At 43.9% G+C, this 15,254-nt stretch overlaps 1 protein-coding gene across 1 annotated transcript in view; it reads left to right on the forward strand.

Annotated features, from left to right (window-relative positions):
* The window catches only part of LOC115085235 (acetyl-coenzyme A synthetase, cytoplasmic-like), a 107,780-nt gene that overhangs the window by 16,483 nt on the left and 76,043 nt on the right, over positions 1-15,254 (forward strand). Inside the window, 1 exon segment of the mRNA XM_029591009.1 lies at positions 5,459-5,550. Coding sequence (XP_029446869.1) covers positions 5,459-5,550 — 92 coding nt within the window.

The following is a 15,254-nucleotide window of genomic DNA, read 5'->3' on the forward strand; positions in this document are numbered from 1 at the left end:
ACTGATTAGATCAGGGCATGGTCCTACTAAGTAACATTGTCTGTCTATCTTGGCCTCTTTCATGCTATCCCCCACCCGCTAATCTCTGAATAGGAGTCTTGAGAGTGGGAGAAGAGTTAAGGTCTCTACTCATGGGATTAAGTCTTCAAATGTCTACCAGTCCCAATTGTTTGAGATTCTTCCATGGTTCATTATAGTTGACCCCCCCCCCCCCCTGCTGCCCTTAAATTATCCTCTCCAGGATCTAGTCTTAAATCAAAGAACATTAACAGCTATGATGCTGTCTGCAGTAAAAGAGGAAAGCTGCATCACTAAAACCACAATTCTCTGGGCTCTATCTGGTGCATATACAACACATTAAGTGAGATCTCTGGCCCATTTAGTAAAACATTTACATCTAAATCTACCCTTTTTCATCTGTTATCTTCTTAATTTCCAAGCTTTTATCTGATAGGCAGTCAGTGTTCCCACCCCTGCTATTCAGCCCCTTATCTAAAGCCAGAACTTTGTCCAGCTTTTTTTCTGGACTTTTCAGAATCTTTTTGTCTGTCATGCTGAGAGGTTTCCTGCATCCCCAGATAACCTATTGACACCACACCTCATCCCCCAGTAGATACTTTATTAGGAGAGCTCAGGCCCATAACATTTTAAATGTTAGCCATTGTACCTGTTAGTCCAGTGGATAGTAGAGATGTGCATCGTGCCGGCAATCATTTCTGCTTTCGTTTTCATAAAATCGTGGGAAATTTCATATCTCCCGTGGTTCGGTATTTTTTTTTTTTTCGTGGTGAATCGCTTCCGGGTTGGTGCACGCTAACTCCTGTTAGTGCGCACTAAACCGAAAAATGATTTTTCCCGAAAATTTGTGGAAAATGTGATCGTTTATCATGTTTTACCGATACATGACGAATTAGGAAATATCGTACAATTTCCTAATTCGTCACAAAACGAATGCACATCCCTAGTGGATAGCTAAATGGATCCCATATATTGCATTCTTCATGAATTTGGGAGCATCGGGCTTCAGAAAGGATGGAAAGCAAGTCAGTTCGTTTTGAAGTCCTAAAAACAGAAGCACACACAACTGCAATACAGTCAAAGCAATTATACCTGCTTTCAACAAACATTTGAGCTGGGCCCCTATCCTGCCTCTCAGCTTAGGGGAACATAGGGAAGACTTAAGAAGTATTAACTCTCTTTTTTTTTATGCCCTCAATAGGCATTTTTCGTAGTAGCAAGAAAGTACCAACAAATATATTTTGAAGTTTAAAAATTCAAAGTACTGTAGACAAAGTTTGCCCATTCCACCCTCCTGTGCAAATCTTATTCTCCTTAGGCCAATATAATTCAGGATGTACATCACGTATACTGTTTGGCCTCTGCCTCCCATTCTGTTCCACAACCCTAACCAATGCTGGCTTACTGAGCTCTGCAACAAATCATAACCCGTGACTACTCCTGGGGGAATTCTGTGCACACAAACTTAAAATTCTGCAAAGTTTATATTGGTCAAAATAACACAATTTACATGACAGTCTAAGTAATTGCTTTATAAATTAATACAGAAAAGTTATTACTTTAAATATGTTGAGCAGAATTTCCCTAGAAATTCACTAAGTGTATCCCTTCCACTCACTCTCTCTACTCCCCTGGCCACTTTGCCCTCTCAGGCCCCCAACTCTTACACCTGCCAGTATCTATCCCCTCCACCTCTAGGCTCAACCCCTTCCACTGCCAGAGTTTGACCCCGTTTTCAGTACTGCCCCTTATACAGACTTCCTCTGTCCCTCCCTCTTTCTAGTACACATACACACTCTCTCTCACACAGGCTCCCTCACTCTCTCACACACCCACACAAGCTCCTGTTCTCTGTCACACATACAGTCGCGCTCTCTCTCTCTCTCACCCCTTCACACAGGCCAGCACCCTCACATACACACTACCCTTTTTCATACAATGAGCTCCCAATCTCTTTGACACATACACACTCCTTCACAATCTCCTCATATAGGCTCCCTCTCCTCTCTCATTCACACACATTCACTCTCACCGGGGCCTTCAATTTTGCCGTGAACGGTGCGCCGGAGTCTCCTCTGCCATTTTTCTGAGCAGAATTTGGTAATTCTGTGCAAATTCTGCACTCCGTAGTAGTGCAGAATTTCCCCAGGACTACCCGTGATTCATTCCCTTAGCTTCCTAATGTGATCTCCTCTAAATTCAACCACACCAAGCCAGAGGGGTGTAGTTTTTAAAATAGGTTTTAGTAAAGAACAGTTATCTGCTTAGTCCCCCCACTATATCCATGGGGTGCCCCAGCCAGCATCATATAGCTTCAATTGCAAATATACAATCTTGATATAAGGCCTCTGTTGGAAACAGGATGCTGGGCTTGATGGACCCTTGGTCTGACCCAGCATGGCAATTTCTTATGTTCTTAAGGGTGAATGTGTATCTTCTGAATCAGAATATCAGAAAACAATGATGCCTCTTCTGAACACCCCCCCCCATGAACAAAAGAACAAGCCATGGGATATTAATGCCTTGTTGCCTGTCTCGAATGTCCACTATCTCCAAGTTAGGCAACCACCATTCTTACGCCTATATCTAGAAAACGTTATATACTGTTTTGTTATGCAGGACTTAAATTAAAAAAATTACACTTCTAAAATTTATTTTTTAGAATTTTTATATGCAATTTAGGCTCTTTCCAAATTTCTTCTTGAATTTTCACTTTTTTTTTTTTTTTTGTGCAGGAACCACTCCGTCATCATTTCAGGGCAGGAAATCAAAAACAGCACTTATCTGAAGCTAGGGAGAATACTACCTCTCTTATCTTTCATGTTCCCTGCCTGATTTCAGATTCTTGATGCCAGATGCTGCCAGCATTTTGACATGAATTGTCTGCATCAGGGGCTAGAGAGAGTGTGTTGCGCTTGTAAAATTATTTAAGCCCTGCACAACAAAATGGTATATAAAGATTTCTAGGTACAGCTGTAGTAATTGTGGTTGCCTAATTTGGAGATACCAGACTTTAGAGAGCCCACAAAGCATTAATATCCCATTGCTTGTTCTTTTGTGAATCAGAATATTAGGACTACCATCCCACTGACCAAATGGACCAGTTCAGTTTTCACTCTGTGGCTTACTTTTTTCATGCCGATACACAGCAATGTCTGAATCTTGTTGTTAAACAGATTCCCTGACAAGATATGCCCTGCTGGATCAGACAAAGGTCCATGAAGGCCAGCATCCTATCTCCCAAACGTAGCTGGTCCAGGTCACAAGTACCCAGCAGATCTCAAAAACTTGATCCATTTCTTGTTGCTCACTACTGATGATGAGCAGTGGCTTTCCCTAGGTTACCTGGTTAAGAATTGTGTTTGCATTTTTACCTTTTTTGAAATTGTCCAAACCTCACTTTGACCACATCTCGGCAACAGATTCCACAGCTTGACTCTGTGCTGCGTGAAAATACTTCCTAGGATTTTTATTTTAAATCTGGTGTCGTCTTCTTTTGCATAGGAAAGGTTAAATAACAGACCGCTATTTACCTGTTCCATTCCACTCGTGATTTTTATAGACTTCCTTTATGCCCTCTCGGCCATCCAAGCTGAGAGACCTAACCTGTTTAGCCTCCTTTCATAAGGGAGCAGTTCCATGCCTTTTATCTTTTGTAGTTTTTATAGTTCTACCATACACTGGAGGATTTTAAAGCAAGGTCCACAATGCTACAGATACACCATGTTGGAACCCAGCTTTGAGACTCTTTCCTTATGTGCATCACTTTGCATTTGTCCACATTAAACTTTATCTGCCATTTTAGATGTCCAGCCTCCTAGTCTTGCAAGGTCTCTCTGGGATTCCTCACCATCTGCTATTGTTTTAATAATAAATAACTGTCATCTAGAGGAGTGGCCTAGTGGTTAGAGTAGCAGGCTAAGAGTCAGTTCAAATCTCATTGTCATTCCATGTGAACCCTCCATTGCTTCAGGTACAAACTTAGTCATTCATCAAAAACATCACAGCGTTAATGCATGTGATAATGTGTTAACGACAATGCATACAATAATCATGTAACCGCTCAGCACAAAGGCATATTTTTTCAAGGGGCTGGATTAGGGAGGGGTTTGGGTGGGATTAATTAAAATGAGGGATAGTATCGTACATTTTTAATGCCGGAAATAACTACACCTTGTTTCCTGGCATTAAGCTCTGCAATATGCCTGAAATGGCCATAATGCAATTCATGATACAGATTGCAAATTGCATTTTGGCCATTTCTGGGTTTGAGTGGAGTAGAGAGAGAGCCTCTGGGGAGGCCTTCACAGTATTCAACTATTTATATCCCTGTAGGAGGGCAAGGTGAGGTGTTGGTGGTTGTTTAGGGGCTGCTTGAACATTGTAGAAATCTCATCTTTGTGAGACATTCCTTGCTCCAAATGAGGTCAAATCTTCAGAGGCATACTATGCTGTTCATACGTCTCAATCTGCATATAAAACTGGCCCCAAAACCAACACCTCACCTTGAGCTATTAGCTGGCCCTCCTGTAAGATATAAATAGTTGACTACCTGTCACACCCCGCAGTACACTAGCTAATCAAAGCATTGTTAGCGCGTGGTGCAGTAATTCTAAAATGACCATAAACGCGCCCCTTTTTCTTACAGTGGGTGTTACCCATGTGATTGATATAGCATTTTGATGAATCTAGGGGTAAGTAGTTCAAAATCATAGAGCGATTGCCTTTGTCTAAAGCATTCTTTAGACAAGACACAAGGTTTCAGGACTCTGAAGGTGCTTGTCCTCAATGAAGCTGAGAATCATTGTATAGCAAAGAATGGAAAACTGCATACTGGATATCTTATTACATTTACATAATCTCAAAGGAATTTAGAAAGTGCCTTCATATTGCTCTAAGCTGCTAACCTGAAAAATGCTAAGGAGGTGCAAGCCTACCTAACATAAGCAGGGTGAACATTGGTAGAAATGTGCCTCAGTTAACTCGTCTCCTACTTAGCATTAAGAGGTATTTGATCTTATAGGAACAAAAAGATCATAACCATTTGAAAGATTTGGTAAAAATAAAGTACTAAATCTTCAAGTTTTGCATGTGTGAAATCATGGTTTAAGGTAGGTATTCCAAATAGATGAAGTAGATGCCTATGGAACTTTCCACAACACAAGATAAGTATCAAGTTGCGTTAGATGGCTAGAATTAGATCTGGTTGTGATTTTTCAGTATTGTTGGATGTTTGTATCACCCATGAAGACTACAGCATCAGTTTTGGTATCTAGTGCAATACTCTGAAGCTTGACATATCATACTGATGAAAATTAGTCCTGTGTACACAAACACTTGGGTACCTGAAATCCTATTTAAGTATACAACTGCTTGTCTTTTTGAGGGATATCTACTGATCTGTTCCTTACCATTTATGGCTTTTATTTTTTATTTCTAGGGAAGGCAATGAGCCCACTGACAGCACTACTATTTCATACAGCCAACTGTTAAAACAAGTCTGCAAATTTTCCAATGTCTTAAAGAAGCTAGGTATGAACTGCACTTCTATCCTGTCTTTCCTGTCAGTGTGGGTATAAGGACTTTTGGTGGGGAGAATCTTTTGTTTGTATGGTGTGTTCTGTTCTCAGCCCTGATGTCCTAGCTTGGGAGCCTACACAAAGGTAAACTTCGTTTTTTTGTTGTTTTTTTTTAGTTTCCAAACTTCAGAACTCGGGTCTTAATACCAAACATTTTATTGAATGATAGACACTCACTGGGAATAGTATGATATTGAAGATAACTACACAGACAACAGACCTGATACAGCTGTGATGCAAGACTGAGAGTTCAGTCAAAGGCAGAAAATTGCATCTGTAGTAGAAACTAGTTGCCAGTAAATAGTGGAAACTAAATGAGAGAAGGCCAGGAAGAAAGGAGAAGTGATCCTTCTAGGAGCTTGCAGAGGAGAGATGCAAACGTGTCAAGAGCCAGTTCCAAACAACTTTCAGCAGGAAGCAAGGTCTCCCAGGGATTCCAAGGGGCAAAAGACCAATGGGAAGAAGCAAGAGAATAGAGGGGGAACAAACAAAAACAGAGCCAATCAGAAGCTCAGCAACATTTAAACAATAACCACAGGCATGCTCCACAACATGCATAGAATCTAAGCTGTGCAATTCTATTGTTTTAGAGCATAGAGGGAGGCAGCATAATAAATATATATATACATACACTGCAGAGGCAGAACAGATGTGGTTTTTTTTTTTTTGTTTTTAGTGTGGTGCATTTAGTATGATTATTACTATTCCATTCTGAATTTTAAGCAAATTGTAAATATCATGCTAATGTTATGGTTATTATGATTATCATAAAGGGAACGAGCTGGCACTTATCAATGATAGTCTATTTATAAGGATAGTATTTGTTCTGCTAGATGTTTCAAGGCTTTTCTGCATCAGAAAACAAATGTGTGAAAAAATCTCTCCAGCTTCTTTCTAAACTACAGAAAATTCAATAGAGTTCTACATTACAATGACATCTCATCTCATGTCGCATCTCTTGATTGCTTGGATTCCTCTAGAAGCAAGCATAGTATTAGATTTAAAATTATGCCACAGCCACAATAGTCAGTTGTGAAGATCTGAAGGAAATAACCCTATTGACCTTTAGTATATGCACCAACCAAAGTATATTTTGGACACATGCTGTGTTAAAACTTGAGCAGACACACAATACAGGTAAAATCATTGGTAGCTATCCTGTGCTTAACATCCTTATTGCTTATTCAAAGCAAGAACAACTTTTATTTTACATTTGGTACATGAATATGGAAATTGAATGGCTCCATATTCTTTTCTTCTGTTTTTATTTTTTAATGCGATATGTTAAATACAGATGACATCTTTGTCAACTAACTTTTTCTTTTATAATTGTATTGAATCAAATTTGAATATACAAATACTCACAATAAACCTTGATGTCATTTCCATAATACATAATGTTTTATGAAGCTTATACAAAATCCATTGCAGTCTTATAAAAAAAAAAATTTAGATCACTTATACCTTCCTCACCTCCCCCTGCTACACTTTTTTTTTTCTTATAATTTCTTCCACATCCCTCTTAATGTCTGCCAGATTTCTTGCAACCAGAGATGTGATGTAGCACCTTGCTTAGAGAAATGCATAAAAGTAAGAATTGGGAAGATTCTATTTTTACTTTCTCTTCAGTGGTTAGTAATATAATAATCTCACTTACCAGTTTGCTCAAATTATGGATAGCCTTATAAAACTAACTTTTGCAACTGTTCAGGGAATTCTTTATTGCTGATTAACATTGTAAAAGGAGACAATTGTACCTTTCTCTCTCCACCATCTCTATGCCAGCCGAGAATTCATGATCATTGCCATATTTCCTAGCATGTAGCCAGATGGACTCAGGACCAATGGGTTATGTGCTCCCCTGCTAGCAGATGGAGACTGAGTCAGGTTTCAAAGCTGATGTCACCTTAGATACACCCCTGCAGTGACCTCGGTCATTCAGTATCTCTCAGTTTTCTAGCAGATGTGGATTTTCTAGCCCTACACCAGCATTGGTGGTTTAGTAGGATTGCAGTACTAATTAGAAGAAGGAAAATTCACCTTTAAATTGGAGATTTCAAACCCCTCTCTCCTGCAGTGATACCTAAAGGTCCCTTCCCAGTTGAGAATTCCTGAGGTGATTTCTGAGATCCCTCAGAAGTGTGATTTGGTCTGGTAGCCGGTTCCTGGCGTGAACTTTGCTGCTGAAGCAGCTGAAAGGCAGTGGGTGCAGGAAGCAGAGCACAGCTGTGACTGCCAAAGCCCTCTGCCCCCACAGACAGAGACAGTCTCTGTGCTCAGCCGGTAAGCGCTGAGCCGAGGTAAGTAAAAGAACTCTTCCGATTCAGCGCTTCGGTAAATCTTTCCTCCGGTCTCCTTGCTTGGCGCGCCGTACCGACAAAGTTCCCAATCCCATTTAGAGCAAGGGAAGGGGGTTTCCGAGTGGGTTGAGCGGCCTCCCTGATGGGCTAGGCCCCACTTCAGGCTCTGACACTCCATGTGGCAGGCCATGGCGGCACCATTTCCCCCCACAGACCGTTGGTACGCGCAGTGCGGGTCAGCCCTGTTGTACTAATACCTGCACGTATACGCTCGTGCACAACCAGAAGCGTACATTCGCGCTTACACTTAAGCGCATCGGATCTGTGTGCACCCAATTCAAGCGCTGGCCGGCTGAATGCACAAGTTACAATTTATTATGGCTCCGGCAGCAAAGAAGCACAAGCAACACTTTGTGCTGCCTGCCATTAGGGCTACACAGTATGACCTGGAATCTTTCCTGTGTCAGCACTGTGAGGAGGCCCAGGGAAGGTTGGACCAGAACATCTCCAAGCCCGGTCCCTCCCATTCGGAAGATGGGTCAGCCACAATTTTATCCTGGAGCACCCCAGATCTGAGTAATCCTGGGGCTGCGTCTGCCTCATGAGAGGGCAATTCTGTGGTGCCTACCCCAGTTCTCCCTGGGCTAGGCATTGACCCGGCGTCCTTTTCTTGGCTAGAAACTGTTTGTTTTTCAAGGCCTTAAAGCCTTCGTACAAGCACAGTCAGCTCTTGCCCCTGCCCAGACCAAGCCCCGGCCAGGAAAGCTTCACTCTATCAGCATGCCTAGTCTCACCAAGGGTATCCCTGATGGGTGCCCGGACACCACGGATGACAAAAGGGATGCAGACTCATTGGAGGAGGGGAAAATCCCTCCAGGCTTGGAGCCATAACCAGACCATGTCACGGTTTTTCCACAGAGATGAATTGCCGGCCCTGGTTTCCCAGATCCTGAAAAGTCTGGGAGTGTCCGCACGGACCCTATGACTGAACCAAAGAAGAATCCCATCCTGGTGTCTCTATGGAAAGCCTCTTGCTATTTTCCGATGCTGGAAGCCATCCAGGAGTTGATTGACCTGGAATGGGAAACCCTGAAAGCCAGCTTTAAAGGAGGTCTGGCATTGAAGGCCCTTTACCCTCTGGACCCGACTGCCAGAGAACACCACCTGCATTTCCCCAAAGTGGATGCCTTGGTCTGTGCTGTTTTTGAAGTGAACAACTATCTCAGAGAAGGGAGGAGCGGCCTTGAAGGATGCACATGACAGGCCGTTGGAATCCTTCCTTAAGCAAGCCTTTGATGCAACAGCAATGGCACTTTAGATTGCTTCCTGTTGTGCCTTGGTGGCTCTCTCATGCCTGCTTCTCTTGAGAGAGGCAGATGGCTCAGGGAGGCGAGGGCGATGGCTCCAGAGAGGCGATGGAGCCCACCTTGGCCTTTGTAGCAGATGCAAGCTCTGATTTAGTCCGTAGTTCGGTCAGAGGAGTAGCCTCAGTGGTGGTGGCTAGAAAACAACTATGGCCGCAGATGCGACCTCTAAGGCAAAGCTTACAGAGTTGCTCTTTAAGGGATCCCTCCTATTCGGAAGCGAATTGGAAAAGTTAGCCAGTAAGTGGGGGTGAATCTCCAGTGCCTCAGCTACCAGAAAATAAGAGAGAGGTTGCAGCGTCCCTAACCTATGAGGGGTCAGACCAGGGGATCCCAGCGCTTTCGGCCCTACAGAAACTCATCTTTTCAGACATCTCTACCCTTTGGGAGGTCTCTGTCCTTTCGGAGCTGACAACCTAAAAGAGGGACTGGTTCGAGCTCTAGTTCAGCCCGAAATTCCTAATGAAGTTTTTTTCTGACCCATCCACAGGACAAGGAGATAGGGGGTCGACTATCCCTCTTCTATCAGAGGTGGTCGAGATCACGTTGGACAAATTAGTACTGGATATCATGTGAGAATTCTTTCTGGAATTTCGCAGCATCCCTTAGGACATGTTCATGTCACTTTGCCACTTCCAGCACAAGAAACTGGTAGTGGAATCTACGTTAAGGCTCCTCAGTTTAGGGCTATAACTCCAGTACCTACACCCAGGAAAATATGGGGTGTTAATCCATCTATTTCATCGTGCCCATCCTGAACTTTCAAGAGTGTCAGTCGTCTTCTGCGGATAATTCACTTCCTCATGGAAACTCTTCATCCTGTCATAATGGCCATACAACTGGGAGAATTCTTAACCTATCTTCATATTCTAGTCCGTCAAGACCACCAGCGTTTCCTACACTTTGTGGTACTGGACTGCCATTATCAGTTCCAGGCATTGCCCTTCAGTCTGGTAACCGCTCCCAGAACATTCACCAAAATTATGATGGTCATGGCGGCGGCACTGAGGAAAGAAGGGATCCTGGTGTACCCTTACTTAGACAACTGGCTGATCTGCTCGAAGTCATTGGAAGAGATCCTCAAAGTGACCAGCAGGGTCAGGTCCCTGCTTCAGGAACTTGGTTGGGTCATGAACATGGAAAAAAGCAGCCTCTAGCCCTCCCAGTCCTTAGAGTACCTGGGAGTCCGATTCGACACTAAGCAGGACAATCTTCCTATCTCCCTCAAAGATAAGGAAACTGATGTGCCACATGTGTCTGACTATCAGAATGCGCCCCAGGGTGTGGAGCTATCTCCAGGTCCTCAGCCTGATGGAATCAACCCAGGAGGTAGTATCATGGGCGAAGGCACACATGCGGCCACTCCAACACTCCCTGCTGTCACGTTGGAACCCACTGTCTCAAGACTACTCGATTCGCCTCAACCTACCAGTGGAAGTATGTTCTTGGCTCCAGTGGTAGCTACAGGAAGTTCATCTAAGCAAGGGTGTACGCCTGTCCCTACCGAACTGGCTAGAGCTCACTACTGATGCGAGCCTCCAAGGGTGGGGAGCTCAATGACAGGAATTGACAACCCAGGGGCAATGGACCAAGGAAGAAGCATGCTGGAACATAAACCGTCTGGAAGCCTGAGCTGTCAGATTAGTGTGTCTGCAATTCAGCCACAGACTGCAGGGCCAGGCGGTCCACGCGATGTCAGACAACTCAACGGTAGCCTACATCAACCACCAAGGAGGAACCAAAAACCACCAAGAGTCTCTGGAAATAGACCCCATTATGGAATGGGCGGAGATAAATCTACAAGGGATCTCTGCTTCCAACATCACGGGAAAAGACAACGTCAAGAGACTTTCTCAGCAGGGAAAGTCTGGATCCAGGGGAATGGGCATTGACCAGAGCCTTCAGCTCCTAGTAAAACTGGGGCCTCCCTTCCATCAAACTACTGGCCACATCTCACAATGCAAAGGTCCCCCAATTCTTCAGTCGCAGAAGAGATCAGCGCTCCCAAGGGATCGATGCCCTTGTCCAGACCTGACCAGAGGGGGACTTGCTGTATGTCTTCCACACCCCCCTTGGCCTCTGCTGGGCAAGGTCATTCGCAAGATTGAATGCCACAGAGGATTACTCCTTTTGGTGGCCCTGGATTTGCCCAGATGCCTGTGCTATGCAGATGTGGAGGCTTCTGGTGGAGAGCCCCATATGCCTCCCCCTGCACAGAGACCTTCTCCTCAATCAAGGGCCGATCCTTCACGAGGACCCAACTCTGTTTTGTCTTGCGCTCTGGCCCTTGAGAGGGCTCGCCTGATGAAGTGTGGATATTTGGCGGCATTTGATAAGTCCCTCATGAGAGGCTTCTAAGAAAAGTGAAAAGTCATGGGTTAGGAGGCAGTGTACTTTTGTGGATTACAAACCTGGTTAAAAGACAGGAAACGGAGTAGGATTAGGGTAAACAGTGGAGTGCCTCAGGGATCTGTACTTGGACCGGTGCTTTTCAATATATTTATAAATGATCTGGAAAGGAATACGACGAGTGAGGTAATCAAATTTGCGGATGATACAAAATTATTCAGAGTAGTTAAATCACAAGCGGATTGCGATACATTACAGAAGGACCTTGCAAGACTGGAAGATTGGGCATCCAAATGGCAGATGAAATTTAATGTGGACAAGTGCAAGGTGTTGCATATAGGGAAAAATAACCCTTGCTGCAGTTACACGATGTTAGGTTCCATATTAGGAGCTACCACTCAGGAAAAAGATTTAGGCATCATAGTGGATAATACTTTGAAATCGTCGCTCAGTGTGCTGCAGCAGTCAAAAAAAGCAAACAGAATGTTAGGAATTATTAGGAAGGGAATGGTTAATAAAATGGAAAATGTCATAATGCCTCTGTATCGCTCCATAGTGGGAAAATTGACCTACATTTGACAGTGGGATACTGATAGAAAAGGGTTGGTTTCAACTGGTTAAGATTGAAAGAGAAGTGTTTGAGGCAAATAAGTCGTCATGTGCTAGGGGCTGTTAAGATTTGCGGCCCATAGTTAGCTCAATGAGCCATGGCACTCACCCTTGATGCCACCCAGTCTTAGCACTGCAGGAATGCTGCCTGATCCAGCTGCCCATGCCACCATGACCAGCCTCTGCCTTAGGCTTGTATGTAGCCCCAAAGTGGCTCCTCTAGATGACTACCTCCTGGCATATGTAAACCCAAGCTCCATAGCAGTTCCTACCTCAGCAACAGGTCTCTGGATATGCCTTGCTAGTTAGTGCGTGTTGCCTTGTTCTGTGTTCCTGCACTCCAGCCCTGCCCTTGTCTCCTGCCTTTCTCGAGAGTCCCTTCCTTGGCTGGTCCTGTTCCTATCCATCTTGCCTAGTCTTCCCTAAACCTGACTTCCTTGGTTCTGGACTTTGATCATTCTCACCTGCTTCCTGGACCCGACCTTTGATTTGGACTTGACCCTGCTTTGTCTGCGGCCTGTCCCAACCTCCGGTCTGCCTGCTAGTTCTCATCTGTTGCCTGCCCTGACCTTTGCCCGCTTTGAACTTTCATTCTTGCCACCGCCCTAGGGACCTACCTAAGACCTGCTGGCTGCTACAACCCAAGGTGTCAACCTGCGAGGAAGGCAGCTGGTATGGACTAAGCTCCAGCCAGTCTCACACAGGGCATGTCCACTAGGTGGGCCTAGCAGGTTTGCCCGCTAGGCTGTGCCAACTACCCCTCAGCACAAAGGGTCCAACACAGATGTGTTTCAGGGGTGGTGTAGAAGGAGGCACATATTGTTTGAATTATTCCATGAAGAATTCATTGAAGTCTTTAGCTGTAGCACAGTCTGTGGTGGTGGTAGGAGTTTGGACTAGTTGAAAACTTTTTCCTGGGTGATTCTTTGTTCTAGTTTGGAACTGTAACTCTATTTTGCTTGTCAAATTGTGATTTTTATATTTCTTTGTGTTCTTGCATCAAGTAGGTTAGTCTCTACTCTTTGCTTGCACCACTTACGTTCAATTTGGTGGGATTTATGAAATCGGGGGCAGTTCTTAGGAGGTTTAGTATTAGGTTTGTGGGGATCTAGGGCCTCAAACAGTGGTGAATTTTTCATGCTATTGTTGAACTAGATCTGATGACTGCTCAATGTTAAGTTTCTGGTATATTGAGGAGGTCAAATAGACTGAGTTACAGAGGACCAGTTTCTGGTAGGAAGTTTGAGTTAAGTGTTGGACAAATTTAATTTAAGATTAGGAAGATGGCATGTATTTGAGCGGGAGACTGGTTTCAGTGTTGTGCTAGGGTCTGTTAATGCTGGGGGATTGGCATATCTGATCAAGAGCATGACTGGATTGTGGATGGGAACTTTGATAAGCTGAGTGAGGCTGAGGTCTTCCATGTTGCATTGATAGCTGATGGTGATACCTTTCAGAGAAGCCTTGGTGTGGTAACTGAGGTCTCCTAGGATTAGGAGTTTGTGGGTAGCAGTGGTTAGGTTGCATATGAGGTTTGGAAAGTGTGAGAAAGGAGTCTGGTAGATTCTCTGGGCAGTAGATTAAGGAAAGTTCTGGTCCCTGATCTTAAAATATTGAGAATGAGGCAGTCGAAATTGGCAGTGTTTGGATATAACTTGTTCTAGGGCCAAGGGTTGATGAGATGATAGCAACAGCCCATGAGTCTGTATGTGGTGTATTTAGTATCCTGGTGGGCAAGGGTGATGGTATCTCCTTCACCTATCCAGGTCTCTGAGGCACATGATATGTGGCTTGTATTCTTGAATTAGGTCTGGGGCACAGTGGGCATTGCTATTTGTGGATCTTGCAATGAGGAGGCCAAGCTGAAGTGAAGTTGAATTGATTTTGTTTAGATTGTGACAGAGTTAGTGGGCTGCAGAGGTGGTTTTTATTCAAGCATATTAAAGGTATAAATTCTAGTCTTACTTATATATTTCTGGGGAAATATCTTTTATAAAGGTAGCTTCCTCTAAGTGGGAAGAAGTGCATTCAGATCAGGAGAAGAAGCAAATAAAATAGGTTTCTTCTGATTTGGAAGGAAAGGAAGCACTACTGTAGAATAGCTTCACTTGATTGGGAGAGGAAGCATCTTCTGTAAAATTTAGCTTTATTTGAATGAGGGGGAGAAGTGTATTTCATACCGTGGAATGACTTCTGCTTGGGAGAGGAAGCATAATCAGAATAGCGGAGTTTGTTTTTTCTCTTGATTGGCTCTGGGTACTTTTTTTTTTTTTTTTTTTAAACTTGTCCATGAAGGGACTGGACCCGCTGAAGGCAGATTCCTTAAAGGGTCCATCTTCTGCTGGTGATCTCAGTGAAGGGATATCTGCTCAGAGGCAACACTGGCCAGCCCCAGATAGTCCTCTGGTGCGTCAGTGGTGGTGAGAGGGAGGGATTCCCTTGGTAAATGTTGGTGGGGTCACCCTGCCACCTATTGCTTCTGTAGTTGAATGCTGCCTGACACACCATGTAGCTTCCATGCTCTCTCCTTTCTCTCGGCACAACTTACAATGTGAATATGCTCAGTCCATCCCTCATGCAAACCATGATCTCTCTGAATAGGTGGTGACTGGAAAGTACCAAGTGACTAGCCTAGGGTTACAAATGTACAGTTGTGCAGTGGGTTGTGGGTTTTTTTTTGTTTTTTTTTTAACCAATAAGGTGATTCCTTTAGATCTTCACAATAATTGTCTGGCTATTTTGGCTGTGGTGGAATTTTTAATATAGTACAGTGCTTGTTCATAGGAAAATCGTAATAATCAAGAGAAGTGAAGTGGGATGACACTTGATCTTGCCACGTTTAGAGAGACAAGCTGGAGACTCCGTGGAGAGTGATTTTATTCTTCTGCAAAAGAAAAGAAAGGAGTTTGAGCTGCAGTAGGAAACATTACTCTCCACAGTACTGGCTATGGACAATAGGGCAAAATGCATGATTTTTCTCATGCAGTAAAACTAAGTTCCCTTCTGGTGCGCTTTGGACACTGTTCCCTCAAAGC

The sequence above is a fragment of the Rhinatrema bivittatum genome, chromosome 2 (genome assembly GCF_901001135.1).
Source record: "Rhinatrema bivittatum chromosome 2, aRhiBiv1.1, whole genome shotgun sequence".
Lineage (NCBI taxonomy): Eukaryota > Metazoa > Chordata > Amphibia > Gymnophiona > Rhinatrematidae > Rhinatrema > Rhinatrema bivittatum.